The sequence below is a fragment of the Amblyomma mixtum genome, chromosome 6 (assembly GCF_055824585.1).
Source record: "Amblyomma mixtum isolate Tamu chromosome 6, ASM5582458v1, whole genome shotgun sequence".
Classification (NCBI taxonomy): Eukaryota; Metazoa; Arthropoda; class Arachnida; order Ixodida; family Ixodidae; genus Amblyomma; species Amblyomma mixtum.
The window spans coordinates 118,580,889-118,597,835 of record NC_143017.1 but is presented as its reverse complement, the minus strand read 5'-3'; the positions used below and the strand labels follow the sequence as shown (position 1 = coordinate 118,597,835).

Genomic DNA, 16,947 nt, shown 5'->3' with positions numbered 1-16,947 from the left:
TGGGTAAAGTTTGCTACTAATGAACTATATTCCAGAATCTCCTTACTTGTAGCCTTGTTTAGCAGCAGAGAGAATCCCACCAGCTGTCAAAGGTGCTGAACAACTCCGATGCCTTTGCCTCTATTCCATCCTGCCCGACATCCATGCTCAAATCCCCGCATTCAACAATATCTTCCATAACTGTGCCCTTGAGCATGGGGCACCAGTGACCCATAGATATTGTGTGGCATTTCTAAGCTACCAGTCCTCTCTCCAACTAATTATGCTATCAGTTATACAGCCTAATTAGTCAGCTTTCATATTGGAGAGAGTTATCAACTTTGCAGTGAAGCAGTTGTGGTGCGGGACTAAGAGCGCTGTACGCATTTTTTTTTTTTTTGGCACGCATGGCAAACTACTCAGCCCTATGGCTGATAACTGGACCCTCTTGCAAACGACCTCTTCTCTAGGCTTTTTTGGCCTTTTGCTTTTGTAATGCCAATAGCAGCAGTGAACCTCTGGATTGTTTGACTCGTTAATTTCTGTGAAGTAATAAAGTGAGCATAAAACATTTTCTCACAGTAAGATGTTTTTAAAACAGACTGCAGAGTGAAATAGGCTACAATTACAGTATGTTGATACTTGAAACTAAGTGCCTGAAGAAGAGGTGGAGGCAATCAAAGAACCAAACAGTTCTGCAGAATCATTTAAGAATGCCTGCTTTAGACACTGCAGTCTCCATCTACAATAGATGCCTCAATTGTGCAGGACGGTGAGAAGTTGCACGTCTACCTACCAGACATCAATGCCTACCGCATTGACTCGAACAGCTACAGCAACCATGAAACAGCAGCTGACATGGAAGAGTTCGGAGGCCTTGTAAAGAAGATGCTCCGTGCCTACCACGTGTCACAACGCACGAGAGAGTCATCAAGCCAGTGACAAATCGCACCACACCATCATTGTACATCAAGTCATGAGACACCAGCCCCTTGTTGCTTTGTACAGTTTTAATAAAAGAAAGTTTCTTAGGCATGTGCATACTCTCCAGTAACAATGGGTAATAAACAGTGTGCATGAGGATAACATGGAGCAAAAAAAAAAAAAAGTCTGCTCACCCACGTTTTAGTACAATGCAAATACGGTTTACTCCAATTAAAAAATACCAGACTCAGGCCCATAGAGTCTGCACACTACTCCATAGGTCCAAATAAATAGGGTGGAGTTTCAACATAAGATCAGAGTGCAGCAGCTAAATATATTACAACTAACTCATGTTCAGACAAAGGCTCACACATACACAAAAAAAAATGGTACTGGCCTATCGAGATGTGCGAAGGAGTTTCTCACATCAGAGACACTGCACAGCGTCCAACATGTTCACAAGCCCGCCTGCTCAGCCACGGTTAACACAAGCCCAGCCGGGGCATGCTGGGGGGGAGGGGAGGACAAGAAGGGGTTGGCATGTTCCTTTGAAAAGGCTGTCCACAAAGTCTCTCTCGCCAAAGGCTTCCTTCCACAGCTGCCCCTCTAATGCGTCTGGCACTGCACACCACCACGTGGATGGAAGTGGTCATCGTCTTCTTCGTAGGCCTCCCGGTGCTGACGGTGGCGCCGTGCCTCCTGCTCAGGATCCAGGTCTTGCAGGATCACCTGGGAGGGGAGGCACAATGCAAGCACAGTTAGAGCCAAAGCTCCTAACGCACAAAAAAGCACAAAAGAGCCAAAGCCAAAGCTACCCAGCATCACTACACATGTGCCTGTTTGCAGCCCACTGCTTGGGCACACTGAAACAAATGTGCCAAGTGCAGGGCCAACTTTACGCAGAGGCTAACTTGAAAGAGGGCCATCATTTTCTTTCGTGCACATATGAAGTTTGTATAGAGGGTGGAGATAGTAAAACTCCTGCACTTATGGGTTCGTTAGCTACATGGTAGCACCCTTCCAATTACTCTGAATGAATGGCAATAAGCACCTTCCCACTACACTCAAGCCCCGATACATCGAACTGATATTTCAAATTATTGGCAATATGAAACGCAGACTACCTTGAATATTGTGCAAAAGGATAGGAAAGTCACGTTGTACATGGAACTAATTCCACCGGTCTACCGAGATACTAAACGACATGCCGTGCCCCTGCAAGTGGGACTTCAAATGGCGCTCTTAGACCACTTTTCACGCATGGAGACAGGTCGGCTTTGTGGCCTTGAGACCCTGCTAGCAGCAGTTGTTTCTAGGTGAACATGGTATATGTGCCTGCAGGTGCCCTTCAGTTTCTTGCACTCATTTCGCACGCCACACCACTGTCTTGTGGCGAAGCCAACCTGGCAAACGCGTTGCAAAAACAGAACTTGTCTTAACTTTGGTGAGAGTTTTGTTCAGAAGTGTACTGGTCACCGATGCGAAGCAGGTTAGGCTGGCAACACCTAGCAAGTGGTGCAGTGTCAGCACACCGGCGGGAGACACTTTGCTACAATAAGCGCATCACTATCTCCGGTGCAATGTGCAAGGGCATATAAAGGCCGCACCCGTGTACAGCCCTGTTTTCCCGAAGGAAATATCGAAAAAAAAAAAAATCCATGTAAGGGCCGCACCCAAACTTTCCACAACCTACACAGGAATAGCCTTCTAAATGCGTGCGCGTGCAAAGGAGCTTCCAGGTGCCACCCACAGATGGCACCCGACGCCATGGGTCATCATAGTCTTCAACGTTTTCCTCAGTCGCGAGCTCCCGCTATCCATATCAGCATCAGTATCACCAGCTACAGCTTTTTGTGGCTATCAAAGGCTGATGGGCAAGCATCTCAATAGCTTTACGGCTGGGAGTTTGCTCTCGAGATCAGGAAGCATGCGGCGAGAAGGAAATTCGCTACGGCTGAGAAGTGCGTCAGACGATGGTGCAACCAAAAGGATGCATTGAGGAACACAAGCTGCAAAAAGCACGCTTTCAGAGGTAAGCCGTGAAATTTTCTGAACTGGAAAAAGAGCTGCTTCCTATGTGATGGAAGTGCAGAACAAAGGCTACGCGTTGACAGCGGACATGCTGCGCGACCTCTTGTGGGATGAGCATGCACCAGAGCACAGCACCAGCTTGGAGTCTGAAGGCTCCACGCATGACGCTCATTCCCCGATTGGCATGTCTATACTTAAGAAAAAATTTTTCGCACGTCGCGTGTACAGGCCGCACCTCGAAAACTGGCCCTGGAACTTGGGAAAAAAAGAAAAGAATGTGGCCCTTACACGCATTTATACAGTATACTTGCTCCTATGCTGCAGATAAGGTCATCTGTGTCATTTTTCACATATCGGATTATTGACACACGAAACTATTTTGGAATCCTCTTCAGAGTGACACATCGGGGGTTCAACCACACCAGAATTCATTTGCAGCACAAGGTGCACAACTGCCATAATCCATGCTGTTTAAGGGGGGACACTGGTCTTGAAAAGAAAATTTTATTAATTCAGTCATAATTATGAAATTTTCAGGGCACATGTATTTTTGTGCGCTGATTTTAGATATGTCATTTAATTTCATGTAAAACAATTCCTTGAGCACTTATGCACTTTTTATGCAAGTATTTTGCAGAGAGTTTTGAAGAAAATTTGCTGCAGGAAACTCGCTGAAATGTATGCCATTGGGTTCTCTTGACACCAAAGAATACAATAAGGGTAAAATTATCATCCTGGCTCTCATAGAACATGAGTTATAGGGTACTGAAGCTGCCACTTCAGAAACAGGAATACACACTTTCCTTCTCATTTCTGAAGCGACAACTTCAAAACTCTATAAGTTAAGTTCTATGATAGGCAGGAAGACAATTTCACCCTTATTGTATTCCTTGGTGTCAAGAGAACCCAATGGCATACATTTCAGCGAGTTTCCTGCAGCAAATTTTCTTCAAAACTCTCTGCAAAATACTTGCATAAAAAGTGCATAAGTGCTCAAGGAATTGTTTAACATGAAATTAAATGACATATTTAGAATCGGCACACAAAAATACATATTCCCTGAAGATTTCGTAACTGTGACTTCATTAATAAAAATTTCTTTTTCAAGACCAGTGTCCCCCCTTAAGGGCACAGGGTAAGGTAAAATTAGAAAAAAATTGTTTTTTTTCCTTTTGCAATTTGAGAAGTTCAATTCATTCTACATATGTTCCATGAGCATACTTTCCTCAGGAAGCCATATTTCGGGCTGAAAAATGCTTTTTCCGAAACCAACCACGCCCCCTTTCCTGATACCCTCCACATTTATCGCCAATTTTTTCAACCAAAAAGTCCACCACCTCGTCTCGAGCGCTACAGTTTTTCATCATGAGCAACCAACTCGCCCAAACATCCACCCTGATTTCAAAGCTTGTCTGAAATCAGCTACATATAGAAAATTGTTTGGCAACTATTGTTCAGCTGTCTTTTTTAGCCAAAACAATTCTGAGACGGTGCGCACGTTTTTTGCACGTTTCTGCAACCTTCATGCAGCTGCGTCCGAGTGCTTTCCCTTCCGATGAGTATTGTACTTTGTGCCGGTGTAGGTTGTTGTTGATAAGTTGAGATGCCCAGGGCAGAGAAGGCCATCGTCAGGCGTGAATTTCTCGGCGACCGTTACACTCATCGTGAAAAAGCAAAAGGATGTCCACGACCTAATGAGAGGCCGAACGCCCAACGCGCCAGCTCCTCGTCACCGAAGCTTTCAAGATTTTTTGCGTGCTTCGAGGAAGAGCATGTGCCACAGAGCGCCACCAAATATGCCTTAATGGACATAGACGGCATTTGTGCCGCAATTACACAGAGTTGTGTGTGTAGACAGTGCGGTGGAAGTGTTGAGCTCATCGAAATTGTGGCAAAGCGCGCGTGTTTGTTAGGTTTCGGACCCTAAGGATGGTAGCACTGGACGCTGTTATTTCATTTAATGATAGTAGCATTGCCCGGGACAATGTTTTGAAGGCGTGTGGATTGAAGCCAGGGCGCAACCCCATCAAGTGGCTGAGGGAAGCTTTGCTTGCACTTTGCTCACCGAGCAACATAACAGCTCACAAAAGAGGCCCGGCAAGCAAAGCGACAAGCCCAAAGGGAAAAAATTGACTGCGACATTGACTACGAAGCAGGGGGCTATTAAGGGGAGACGCGGGTCTTAGAACAGTCAAAAATGGTCAAAAAATCGATTTTGAGCAAAACTCATTTTCGGAAAGTTTAACCTTTCGAGCACCTATTCTCAAATTATTAACGCTAAATTCGGCCGGGAAATGCGATAAAATCTGCTTTCAATATACCAAGGCAGCCACGAAATGCCCTCAAAAGGGCGAAATTTGTTCGAACTTCCCGCGCGCGCCACGGACGCAGCAGCCAGCCGATCGCCGCCATCTTGGGCTTGATTTGAAGCTGTTTTCTTTGTGCGCGATTCGCGACTTCTCAAAATGGCGTCGCTCAAGCCAAACGGCTGCCCTGGCCGGTTTTCCGAAGGCCGTTTCCGGGTCGCTGATTGGCTCGCGCACGGCGCGCTTTTCAAGCGCGCCGTTCCGCGCCTGCCATTGGCTGGCGTGACCGGCGCGTGACCGGCGCGTCATTTTTTTTTTCTTTCTCTTTTGCGTTCGCTGCCGTGGCTGCCGCTTCGTGCGCGTCTGCTTTTGCGCTTGTTTTTTCTCTTCGCGCCGCATTTCTGCTTTGTGCCTGGAGTTTTTCCATGCGAGCGAGATGACGGGAGACAGCCGACTTAAACCGTGCACGCAACGAGCTTTTGGAAGCCGTAAGAAGCGAGCGTGGAACAAAAAGCCGAAGGCGTCGGCCACATGTGCGCCGTCGGGACCTGCGTTGGAGCCGGTGCCGGACTCGCTCGATCTGCCGGGAACGTCAGCCACGCTGCTAGCTGATGACACCGCGGGACCAAGTTCCACCACGAACTGCATCCCGGATCACGGTACAGTTCGTGTTGATGCCGCGTACTACTCAGCGGCGGAGCAGGCGCAGCTTGCTGAGCGATCGGCGCACGCGAAGTCCGCGCTGTCGGAAAAGTCAGCGACCCAGCGCAAGTTCGAACTTCTTGGTGTCAGCGCGGAGTGCCAGACCGGTGATGCTGGTACTGAGTTTGTGATTGTGGATATGAAAGTTTTGAACAACTTTTTCGCGCAATCGAAGTGCGGAACCTGCGGCACTGCAAGTCTGACTTTGAGCAAGGCATCAGACAAGGAGTACGGCTTAGCTGTAAAGCTCCAGCTCGTCTGCGGCAGTTGCAACTTCGAGAAGAAGCAGTTTTCTTCCCCACGAGTAAGTGGAACTGCCAACATTACTCCCTTCGAAGTAAACATGAGGGCCATGAAGGGCATACAGACGATAGGCAAAGGCGTGACTGCCCTTGCCGACTTTTGCGCCTCTATGAACCTGTCGCACCGAGGTCTGCACCACAAGACCTTTCAGGGACACCTGAAAACTTTCGTGAAAGCCTGCGAGAGCACAGCGACTGCAAGCGAAGCTGCCAGTGTGGCAGTCATCAAGGATCTATATAGAGATTTCTTGAACCCAGTTGGGAATATTGACGTTATTTTTGATGGCTCTTGGATGACCCGAGGTCGTAGCTCCCACATAAGTGTGGGCTGCATTGTTGAGCTCTACACTGGTCTGGTGATCGACCACGTTGTTTATTCAAACTTTTGCCTCGGATGTGCCGTGGGACCACAGCCACAAGATGATGGGTACTGTGACTGGCTCGCCACCCACGAGTGCCAGCGAAACATTGACTGCAACTCTGGCCGCATGGAAGTGGAGGCTGCGCTGACCATGTTTCAGAGGTCTCTGGCTAAGCATGGTCTGCGCTACACGACCGTCCTCTCTGATGGAGACAGCCGTACTTTTCATGCTTTATCAGAAGCAGAAGTGTATGGCTTCATAAAGGTTGAAAAGAAAGATTGTATCAACCACGTCCATAAGCGAATGGGGACTGCTCTGCGGAACCTGGTTGACAAAAAGAAGGCTCAAGGTGAGTCTCTTGGTGGAAGAGGCCGGCTGACACAGGACAAGATCAAGAAGATCACAAACTACTACGGCTATGCCCTGAGGAGCAACAGCAATGATGTTCCAGGCATGAAGAAGGCAGTGGACGCTATACTCCTACACATGATGTCTACAGATGATGTCCCAAACCATTCCAAGTGCCCTGAGGGTGCTGACTCTTGGTGCAAGTTTAATAGAGCCTTGGCCAATGGTGAGCTTCCACCTCCACACAAGAGTGCCCTCCCGGCTTGTGTTGGGGCTGCTCTGGAGCCAGTGTTTGCAAGGCTCAGCGATGAGAACTTGTTGGCACGCTGCAGTGAGGGAAGGACGCAGAATGCGAGTGAAAGCCTACACTCTCTCATTTGGACACAAGCTTCCAAGAATGGGAATGCTTCATTGAAAAGTGTGAAGCGGGCCGCTGCTGAGGCTGTTGCCATCTATAACCAAGGAAGGAGGGCAACCAATCAGTCCATCACTGCAAGTCTGGGCTACACTGCTGGTGGCTGCCTTGTTCGGCGAAGCCTAGAGAAAGACGCCCTGCGTTTGCGCAAGGCAAATGGGTCTCATCAAAAGAGCACTGATATGAAAGAGACTCTGACAAGGCGGCACAAAACAGGAGCAACTAAAGATTATAGTCCTGGACTGCTATAGAGACGTTCTGCAGAGGCACAGGACAGCGTGCTGCCTAACATCCAGGTGGTTCTTCTCGAAGACAGAGCAGACGTGCTGAACGTCACACCCAACGGTCCTTCTCAGGACCACCTAACTGCTTGCCATGGTGGGGGCTCGGATCTCCTTGGCTCCGGACTGCTGGGTCTCTCAAAAAACAGTTTTCAGGGTTCAAAATATTGTCTTTAGAGCTCAACACCGCAGCCCTACACTCCATTGTCTCGTAAAAAAAATTTCTCATGAAGTTATCGGTAGATTTTTTTTAAACTTCATCACGCTTACACCTTTGACATTTTTTTTATTAATGTTTCCTTGGATGGAATAAGACGCTTTTTGTTTTGCTTTGTAGAGAAATAGATAGGGAACATCTAAATAAAATCCGTTGTTGAAGATTCCTCACAAAATTTTCTGTAGTCAGTGTCAAAACTTTAAATGCGATTTTCTCAGCTTCACGTTTTTTGCCAATGTCACTAGCCTTACGGAACTTTTCATTATGTTTTTGTGGTCCAATTTTAATAAATTTTACACCGTTGAATTCAGAAAGAATTGAACTGTGGAGCTATGCTATTTCTATGTTTCTAAGTCGAACATATCAAATTTTGCAGACAATAATACCAGCTAATTATATTCCAGAATTGTGATGCATCGACATAATTGAATATTTTTATATGATGATGTACCTTAATAACAATATAAATAGCATAGCTCCACATGGCAGATCTTTGGCTACAGCTACATTTCAATCAGAACCAAAAAATATTGAGGGAAAGTATCTTAATGACCCGTAAGAAATTACCTAATTAGGCTTCAGTTATTTTCCCATAAGTTGAGAACTAATTGAGATAGGCAGAAACTAATTACATTTTTGAAAACAGGAGGAAGAAATACATATGCACACCTAATTTCATTACAATATCTCTAATAATAAAAATTTTCATTTTAAGACCAGTGTCTCCCCTTAAGCCAATTACTATTAATGTGTTTGTGCGAATAAAAAATTGTTTTTCAGATCTTTCTTCACTATAGCCTCAATTATCTCAGAACTGTGTTTTTTCTTACAAAGGTACCATTATTTCCAATGTCTCTCAAGACAGACAGCTGATTTTCTTTTGAAACCATCTACATAACTGTTGGCAACTACTGAACTAGAATTAACAAATTTCCCTCAGGATTTTTTCCATTATGAATTTTCAAATGCCCTAAGAAAGCCGAAATTTATGTACTACAGGTAGAAATTTCATTAAAAATCAAACTTCTAACACATTTCAATGCTTCTAGTTCAGTAAAAAGTGTAGGAAAATTGGAACAAAATGATATATATATTATAACGGTACTCCTATTAGTTTTTGAGAAACTTGTACCTGAACATGGCCTAAAATGCATGGGAAGTATAGGGCTTACCCTGTGCCCTTAAGGCTGGAAGCCTAGCAGCAAACAAACAAGGCAGTCATGCCACTGTTGCAAAACAACGCGTGCATCACACCATTGGCAATCTGCTAGATCGCTCACCTCCTCTGCATTGTCAGGAATCATGCACTCCTGCCTGGGCGGTAGCAATGCCTCAAGCCTGCCAACGATGGCTGGGTCGATGCGCTCGGGGAAGTTCACCACAAAGTGGATGATGAGCTTCCCCTTCTCGAAGGGGCTGCGGTACTGAGGCATGCCCTCATTGAGGATACACTTGATGGAACCGTTCTTGATGACCTCTCCTGCAAGGGACAATGTGTGACCATCAGACACGCAATATGCACAGATCAGCACTCATCAAAATTAAGCAAAGTTATGCTTCTCAGCACACGAACGCATTGCCTTGTCAACAGTGCCAGCTTCATTTGTCTGCAGTGGTAGCAGCTGGCATAGGATGCGAGTGCCTCTATGCCACGAGCTTCATGTGAATAACTTTCTCAACAACGAACTGATGTATTAGACAGAGTTTAAGCTAAAAGTCATTTGCAAGGAAAGTAAACAGAAAACCTAAACAATAAAAACTGCACAATCTGGAACAACAACAATACCCTGAAACAACAATGCATCTTTTTAAGTCCGATTACATGTCGGCACTTGACACTATGCACACGAAACAATTAATAATCGCTCTTTTTCCTTGAAAAGTAGTGAACCCGGCCCAGTCAAATGGCACCATACCTGGTAGGTTAGTGATGACCAAAGTGCGGTTGTCTAGTGTGGTGATGGTCTTCTGGAAGCCACACAGGGCCTCTGTCAGGGTCAGGTCCATGCGCATCATCAGGTCTGTGCGGTTGCGCTTGAACACCTCGTGCTCCCGCTCGTCAAGCACAACGATGATGTCACCAGGCTCCAGGCCAGGCTCTTGGTCACCCTCACCGCTGAAGGTGATCTTCTGCCCATCCTCCATGCCTGGTGAAAGGGATGGCCATACGAGCAAGCAACACTGAGCCAAACAAGCACAGCACGAGGACACAGAAATGCACCACCAGTAAGCAATACAAGAGACTCTCTCCAACCTGCACACTGGGGACAAGGAATGAAGGTGTTCACACTGTCTAGTGGAGTTCTGGCTAGGGAATCCAGCAGCTTAGCCGGCAGCAAGCTGCAAGCTCACTTCTTGACTCCAGCAGACTTCATACTTCGAACAGTTACCGTATTTTCCGGTGTATAAAACGCACCCTTGTATAAGACGCACCCTCCATATCTGAAGGCTCTCATTGAAAAAGTTGGTATATAAGACGTACCCGTGTATAAGACGCACCCCAATTTACCCACTTAGTCTAGTGAGGGTTAATTAAACACGCTTGCTCGACCATCGCGAAATAAACCATGGATGGACTCATCTGATCGCATAAAAGCTCCTTAGCTCCGTAGGCCCGCAGCCAGATTTCCGTTTTCGGTAGCATACTCGACCGCAGATAATTTGAACTTTGCGGTGTAGCTCTTTTGCGCAACTTCGGTGGCATACTGTAGTAAGACCGAGCACGACAGGTGTAGGTAGGAGAAAACACACGCCGAAGTCACCAGCACAGACGTAATACGTACACGGTTGCGAAGTTGCAAAGAATGACTAAAAAAGAACGCCGGCTTGGCTTGTTTTGACAATGGCGAGAAGCGCGACTGTCGCCATCTTTTGGAATTTCACATTACTTTTGCTTGCTCCTCCGAAACAACCGCGTGTTTGCGATTCTGGAAGTTGTCATCCCCGCCGTTTCATGATAAAGTTCACCTAAAAAAAGTTGCGCACGGCGGTCCCCGTATTGAAGTATTAACCGTGTTACTACCGCATCATTGGTAGTGATAGTTTTTCGGTGAAAAAAGCTTGAGCATGAATGTGAGTAATTTCTGAACTCAAAAAAAAAAAAAAAAAAAAACGAAAAATTCGCATATAAGACGCACCCTTGTATAGGACGCACCACCAAGATTTTTTACAAAAAACCGCGTCTTATACACCGGAAAATACGGTAGTATGAATAAAAAAGTAGAGGAGGGCGTGAGCTTTCAAGGAGGGCACAGCCACTTTCAAGGGCGTACAGCCCGACAGATCTACCAGAGTTTAGCAGTGGGCGCGGTTATCACCAGCCACTTCTTTGCCCCAGGAAACGGTCAAGCACTGAAGTGACCTCGCAGAGTGCAGCACTTCAGCACTGCATCGTACAGGCGGGGCAGCCTGCTCTGAAATCATCATCATCATCATTTACTGACCCTTAAGGGGGGACACTGGTCTTTGAGACCAAAAAATGACCAAAGAAACGGTTTTCAAAAAATGACATTTGTGGAATTTATAGCTATCATTTTCCAACTGTACCACTTTTTTCCTTTAAGAAGTCATCATTTTGACCGTAATATTAAATTCAGATCGTGTGGGCTGAATTTATGCAGGCGCTGACAACTTAACAGCATGAAAATTTTGGACATCTGGCTATCTTAGTACGTCGATATCTCAACATCTAGGACAGATAGAGATGTTGTATTAGTTGCTAAGGGAAGCTGAAGGCACAGTGTGTGCAATAATCGAAGCAGATTTGTTCAATCACACTTCAAAAATTTATAATTTTGCGAAGTTTACCGATGCACTACATTCACACCTTGAACACTGATATTCCAAGTGCTGTAAAATTACTAATGAGGGTAAAACGGAAAAACTGCTTTGATTATTGCACTCTTTACTCACCATACTATGCAGCCGTGGATTAAAAATGATTTTTTATAGAGCAGTTTTTTTTGCAGCGAGGTACTAATGAATGACTAATTAAAATTAATTATCTTGGGAACCAACTAATTTATGAGAAAGATAATTGCATTGTTGAAATCAGTATAAAAAACTGAGCAAGATAGTACAGTTTTATTAGGATTGGGCTAAAAATAAGGAAAATAGGTCTAAGACCAGTGTCCCCCGCCCCTGGGTGGTGGGGCATTACATAAGGGGGAGGCGTTACATAACAAAAATACACCAGGTCACAATCAGTGCTATATACATGTACTGGCAGGATACAAAGAAAAATGCGCACCTTTGTCGATGTGCACCTCGATGATCTTGCGCTCGCGCACCACCTTCTTGGCGTTGCAGTTCTTGCAGCGGTCCTTGGGGTTGATGCGCTCCCCCTCGCCCATGCACTCCTGGCAGGTGGTCTGGATGTGCTGCACCATGCCGGGCACCAGCTGCTGGATGCGCACATTCATGCCCGTGCCCCGGCAGCTGGGGCACCGCTCCACCGCCCCCTTCTTGCCGCCCCGACCTGCACACACGCACAGAGGCGGCTGAGAGGGCAGGACTTGAAACGGGAGGATGGAAAACATACTTTGGTACAGCGCAACGCAAGTGAGGGGGCCCATTTGGAGGCCACAAGAAGCTGAGTAGCTCAACAAAAGTGAGTAAACGATAGCTGAAATCGAGGACAAAATGGACATGGACAGGGCATATGTCGCAGAGAACTTAAGCGGATTTCAGGGTAATACTGCGAATTGAAGGGAAATTCCTTTTATCCCAAGATTTGCGGGTGGCTCTTCAAGGGAGTGGTCCTATTTGCACACTGTATTGCTCAAACTTTTCCATCTATAAAATTGAGTTTTTCATGGTTCTTTTTTTTTTTTTTACAGAAAACTTCTTAGTGAAGGGGGCACAAAGGGAACGTCCCCTGCCTAAATGTGCCCTTGCCGAACTGTAGACAAAGGGGGGGGGGGGGTTAAGAGTCAGGTTGTCAATGGACGAGATTGGGAAAGAAACGAGAACGCGGCGGCTGCACGCTCCGCTGTTCGAATTTCTTTCCTGCATGCTTTTACCTGGGTGGTATGAAAAAGACTGCAGAGTTGTCCTAGAAGATATCATGGATGAGTCTAGCATCTTTTTCCTATCACCAAAGTAAAAGCGCGATCAAAAGCAATTCAAACAGTGGAGGGTGTAAGCGCTGCATTGCTCACGTTTCTTTCCATCGTGATAGTACACCTTACACCAGAGTACACTGCTGCCTTCATGCTTGTGATAAAAAAAAAGGTTGGGGGAAGGGAAGGGAAGGGAAGGAAAAAAATAGCCCACCTTCACACTTATCGCAGATGGTGCACCTCTGCACAGAGAGCTTCCTGGTGGCACCATTGTAGAGTTCCTCGAGGGAAACACCCAACTGGTGCACAGTGTTCTTGCCCCTGTTCTCACGCCGCCGGCCCATGCCCCCACCAAAGAACATGTCAAACAAGTCCATGGGCGCAGAGAACCCGCCTCCACCAGTGCCCACCCCTTCCTTGATTGCCTGCTCCCCACCCTGGTCATAGATGCGCCGCTTGTCCGGATTGGCAAGCACTTCATAGGCCTGAGAGATCTGCTTGAACTGAAAATAAAAGCAAGCAAAGCATACATAAGTAAATGCACAATCTTTATGCTAGCGCGCTTCCTCAAACCTGCCACAGGATAGCTGTATGCAAATCAAATCAGGTTGGCCCCAACTATGCGACGTATTTGGAACACACAATACCTTTAAAACCGTCTGAAGTTAGAGTACAAAAAATTTCTTTCACGCTTATTGCAATCTTTTAAGCTGCAATATTTTTGAAGTACCCCAAGATGGCGGCCTGTAACCTCATCCAGAAGCTGCCACCATGTCATCTGACCACAGAGACATACACTGCGTGCCACTTTTATGTGCAAAGAGCGATTGCACAATGAAAAAGCACAGCTGCTTAACCGCCTTAAATCAAATTTCCCCAAATATCATGCAGTTGTCCACGCACACAGCTGGCAGCAAGCCTAGAGAGGACCCAGTTTAAATTAACTGCCAGTGTAAGCACCGCCAAGGAGGTAAAGCGCAAAAAAAGACCTCACTACCAGAACTGCACGCCAAAAAGTGCCGAAAGTCGTGCGCTCTCGCAAGCGCTACTGTGCCAATGCGCAGCGTTGGGCACAGCGGCGTCATAGGTTGCATTGTCTGCCGAGCATGTGCAAGCCAAATAAAGGGGGGGGGGGGGGGGGGGGGGGGGCCTTCTCGACCGGCTTAAAAAAATTTGACGCAACAGCCTCTCCCAAATTCGTTCCTTCCTCCATGGCACCATCAACTTCAAATCCACATTGGTGCCTCCAGCATTACTGGTAAAACTTGAAGGAAGACTGTGGACATCTTGTTGGGATTCAAATGAACCAATGTCAACACGTTCGCACTTGAAATTTCAAGTTCGACCCAAAAAAGTTATCCGCTTAACATTATAGCTGCAGTGACATCAATGTCCATTAGTGACTGCGACATTGCAACTAGCGTGGAAAGCACAAGGACAGCGACAAAAGGAACCGACGGGACAGCACGCTAGACTTGTTTTAATGCACACATAACAGATTTTTACACTTCTATTCGGCGCATGCTCAGGAGACTGTACCCCCGCCCCCTTCTCTTTATCACGAAGCAGGTTGTCATAACAAAGAGCAAACATTTAAACCAAATTGACGCGCATTGGCCGCACATTGCCGGAAATGCATAGTAAAAACAACAGGCGGTAATGAAGAAAAATGCGTTTAGCCACACGAGAGTGCTGAGGCAGCTTCATAGGCAGGGTGATAGGGAGATATTTGAAGCATTTTGCATTGATAAGGCAGGGGACAAGTGCGTGAGCACACCCTCAGTAGCCCTCAGGAAAAAAAGAGAATCTATCTGTCAAAAAACTTGCAGGTCAATTTGGTTTAAATGTTTACTCTTTGTTATGACAACCTGCTTCGTGATAAAGAGAAGGGAGCGGGGGTGCAGTCTCCTGAGCATGCGCCGAATAGAAGTGTAAAAATCTGTTATGTGTGCATTAAAACATCAGTTGAAGTCTGGCGTGCTGTCCCGTCGGTTCCTTTTGTCGCTGTCCTTGTGCTTTCCACGCTAGTTGCAATGTCGCAGTCACTAACGAATTCACACCAACTAGCCCAACTGTCTTCCATGATCAATGTCCATTACTGTCTCGGAGAAAAACATCTTAGATATTCTTCTGAGAGCAAGGACAAGACAATACAGCATGGCTGAGATAAAGCACATAACGTGTCACATGTTGCTCACAAGCATGAGGCTAGTATTGCAGCATGCTTAAAAAGAAAAAGGCTTCCATATAGGACACAAATGCTACATAGTTCTGTATTTAGAACTATGAAAGAAGATAAGCCTTGCATGACTGGTATAGGCACTTTCATTCAGTGCATGAAAGGGAGAAGCGCTGAAAAAATTATACACGCAATAAATGCTTCAACTAAAGGATACCAGTAGGTTATTAATACCACAATAGACGTTGCTGGCCTGGGTAATGAACAAAAGAATTGCACGCACACCAACACCTATTTAGATACACTAATTAAAGTTGAAAAGACCACTCTGGTCACCAGGGCACTAATGCCACAACAGTTGGCAAAGTGCTACATACGAGGTGGTTGCCAGAGTTCTCACAGAATGACACCGCCACCTCCTATCACGTGCCTCAGCTAATTATCAACTTCACAGCGGCAACTTAAATGCAATTTCGCTTTCAACAATGACGAAAAAAAATGGTCACAAGCAGGAGGCTATGAAGAGTGCGATGCGACGCTAACGTGCGTCCCCCGACTACAAACCTACCCCTCGCCTATGCACGGATTATTTACTCGTTCTCTGCAATGAAACTCACCCGTATGAATTTGGCAGCTATACAAAGTTAACAGCTACCATGGTAACCGCCTCATCGTGCCACTCTTCAATGCGCCCGGGTAACATAAGGCAGTGGATAGCTAATGCGTGCACTTAGTGGAGACAACGCATGAGGAAAAGAAAAGGGCCTTGGAGATGCTACCCGTCGGTCGTTAGCCGAACATGACCTGCCGAAAACGTGGCAGTGAACTCTAGATATCTGACAACGGTGACACCGCGAGCCATCTCGCTTTTTCGGAGATAACACGACAGCCGATTTCCGAGCAGCGTCTACTTTAAACGCTAATGGGTGCTGTTGGAGGCCACCACAATGCCCTAGCACAATAAGCACATCCCCCCCATGAGATTTCTTCAATCGAAGTAGGCATAGCCAGCGGTATTCGCACGGCCCGCCTCACATGGTAGCAGACAAATTGCGCAAGCAAAGCGTATGCGCTGCCGATTTCGGGAATCGTGATAGCACGAGTGCATGATGCATGAGGATACCAAGGCCGTGCGCAGACTTACCCGTTCTCCTTCCGCTGGATTCTTATCCGGGTGATATTTTAATGCTAGTTTTCGGTACGCTCTCTTCAGCTCATCTTGCGAGCAGTTGGGTTTCACGCCGAGCACATCGTAGTAGCCGGTTTCCTTGACCATTGTAACGGTACCTAGACACAAAGAAAACGGGTCGCTTTAATACAAGAACCGAGCCGCGACCTCGTGGTTAACAACGAGCCCATGGTGACACAGGAAAGAAATACCCAAAGCCGGCATAACGCACTCGGCACAGAAGCGCTGTACAAATAATGTTCAATAAGTATTGCCCCACACCCACATCTCAAATTACTAGCTGACCCCACATATTACAAATAAATGAAGCACCCGTGAATGCTCTCGCGTCTCGTCTGGTTTGGCGACGCAGACAAATATCGCTGCTAAATTCCCAGATAAAGGCGTAACAAGAGCCCGAAATCCAATTCTACATCGCTGTAGCAATACTCACTTTATATTATTCTATGCGAAGTGGTGTCCACTGGTCACACACGAACGTTTTACAGCAGAAATCAGCAACGCGACTGCAAGCGGCCTCGCAGCAATGAATGACGAATCCTGACGGAAGAAGTCTAGAAAGTTCCAGACGGTCTGGACAAGCCTTGTCTTATATGAGAGATGTGCGCATGCGCACCACTGCGTCACAGCAGCAGCTGATCACGTGCCTTGT

At 46.5% G+C, this 16,947-nt stretch overlaps 2 protein-coding genes across 4 annotated transcripts in view; one reads left to right on the top strand and one right to left on the bottom strand.

The window, feature by feature from the left end:
- The window catches only part of LOC149340186 (uncharacterized), a 110,211-nt gene extending 109,197 nt beyond the window's left edge, over nt 1-1,014 (top strand). For all 3 annotated transcript variants that reach the window (XM_089548956.1, XM_089548955.1, XM_089548954.1), the window contains one exon: nt 748-1,014. In XM_089548956.1, coding sequence (XP_089405082.1) covers nt 748-921 — 174 coding nt within the window. In that variant the 3' untranslated portion in view covers nt 922-1,014. The remainder of the gene's footprint in view (nt 1-747) is intronic.
- Nucleotides 972-16,890, bottom strand: Droj2 (DnaJ heat shock protein family (Hsp40) member A4-like). The gene is made up of 7 exons (XM_089548962.1): nt 16,729-16,890; nt 16,251-16,393; nt 13,142-13,430; nt 12,117-12,344; nt 9,784-10,014; nt 9,148-9,347; nt 972-1,632 (listed from the first exon to the last, which is right to left on the bottom strand). The coding sequence occupies exons 2-7, from the start codon at nt 16,380-16,382 to the stop codon at nt 1,510-1,512; spliced, it is 1,203 nt and encodes a 400-aa protein (XP_089405088.1). The 5' UTR covers nt 16,383-16,393; nt 16,729-16,890; the 3' UTR covers nt 972-1,509.
- Nucleotides 16,891-16,947: the final 57 nt, after the last annotated feature.

What these genes read in the sequence shown, in the direction of transcription:
- Droj2 (XM_089548962.1), bottom strand. Translation starts at nt 16,382, where the DNA reads ATGGTCAAGGAAACCGGCTACTACGATGTGCTCGGCGTGAAACCCAAC. An exon ending in ATCCAGCGGAAGGAGAACGG is followed by an intron (nt 13,431 to 16,250) that starts GTAAGTCTGCGC and finishes TTTTATTTTCAG; the next exon opens with TTCAAGCAGATCTCTCAGGC. An exon ending in CGAGGTGCACATCGACAAAG is followed by an intron (nt 10,015 to 12,116) that starts GTGCGCATTTTT and finishes CCCTTTCACCAG; the next exon opens with GCATGGAGGATGGGCAGAAG.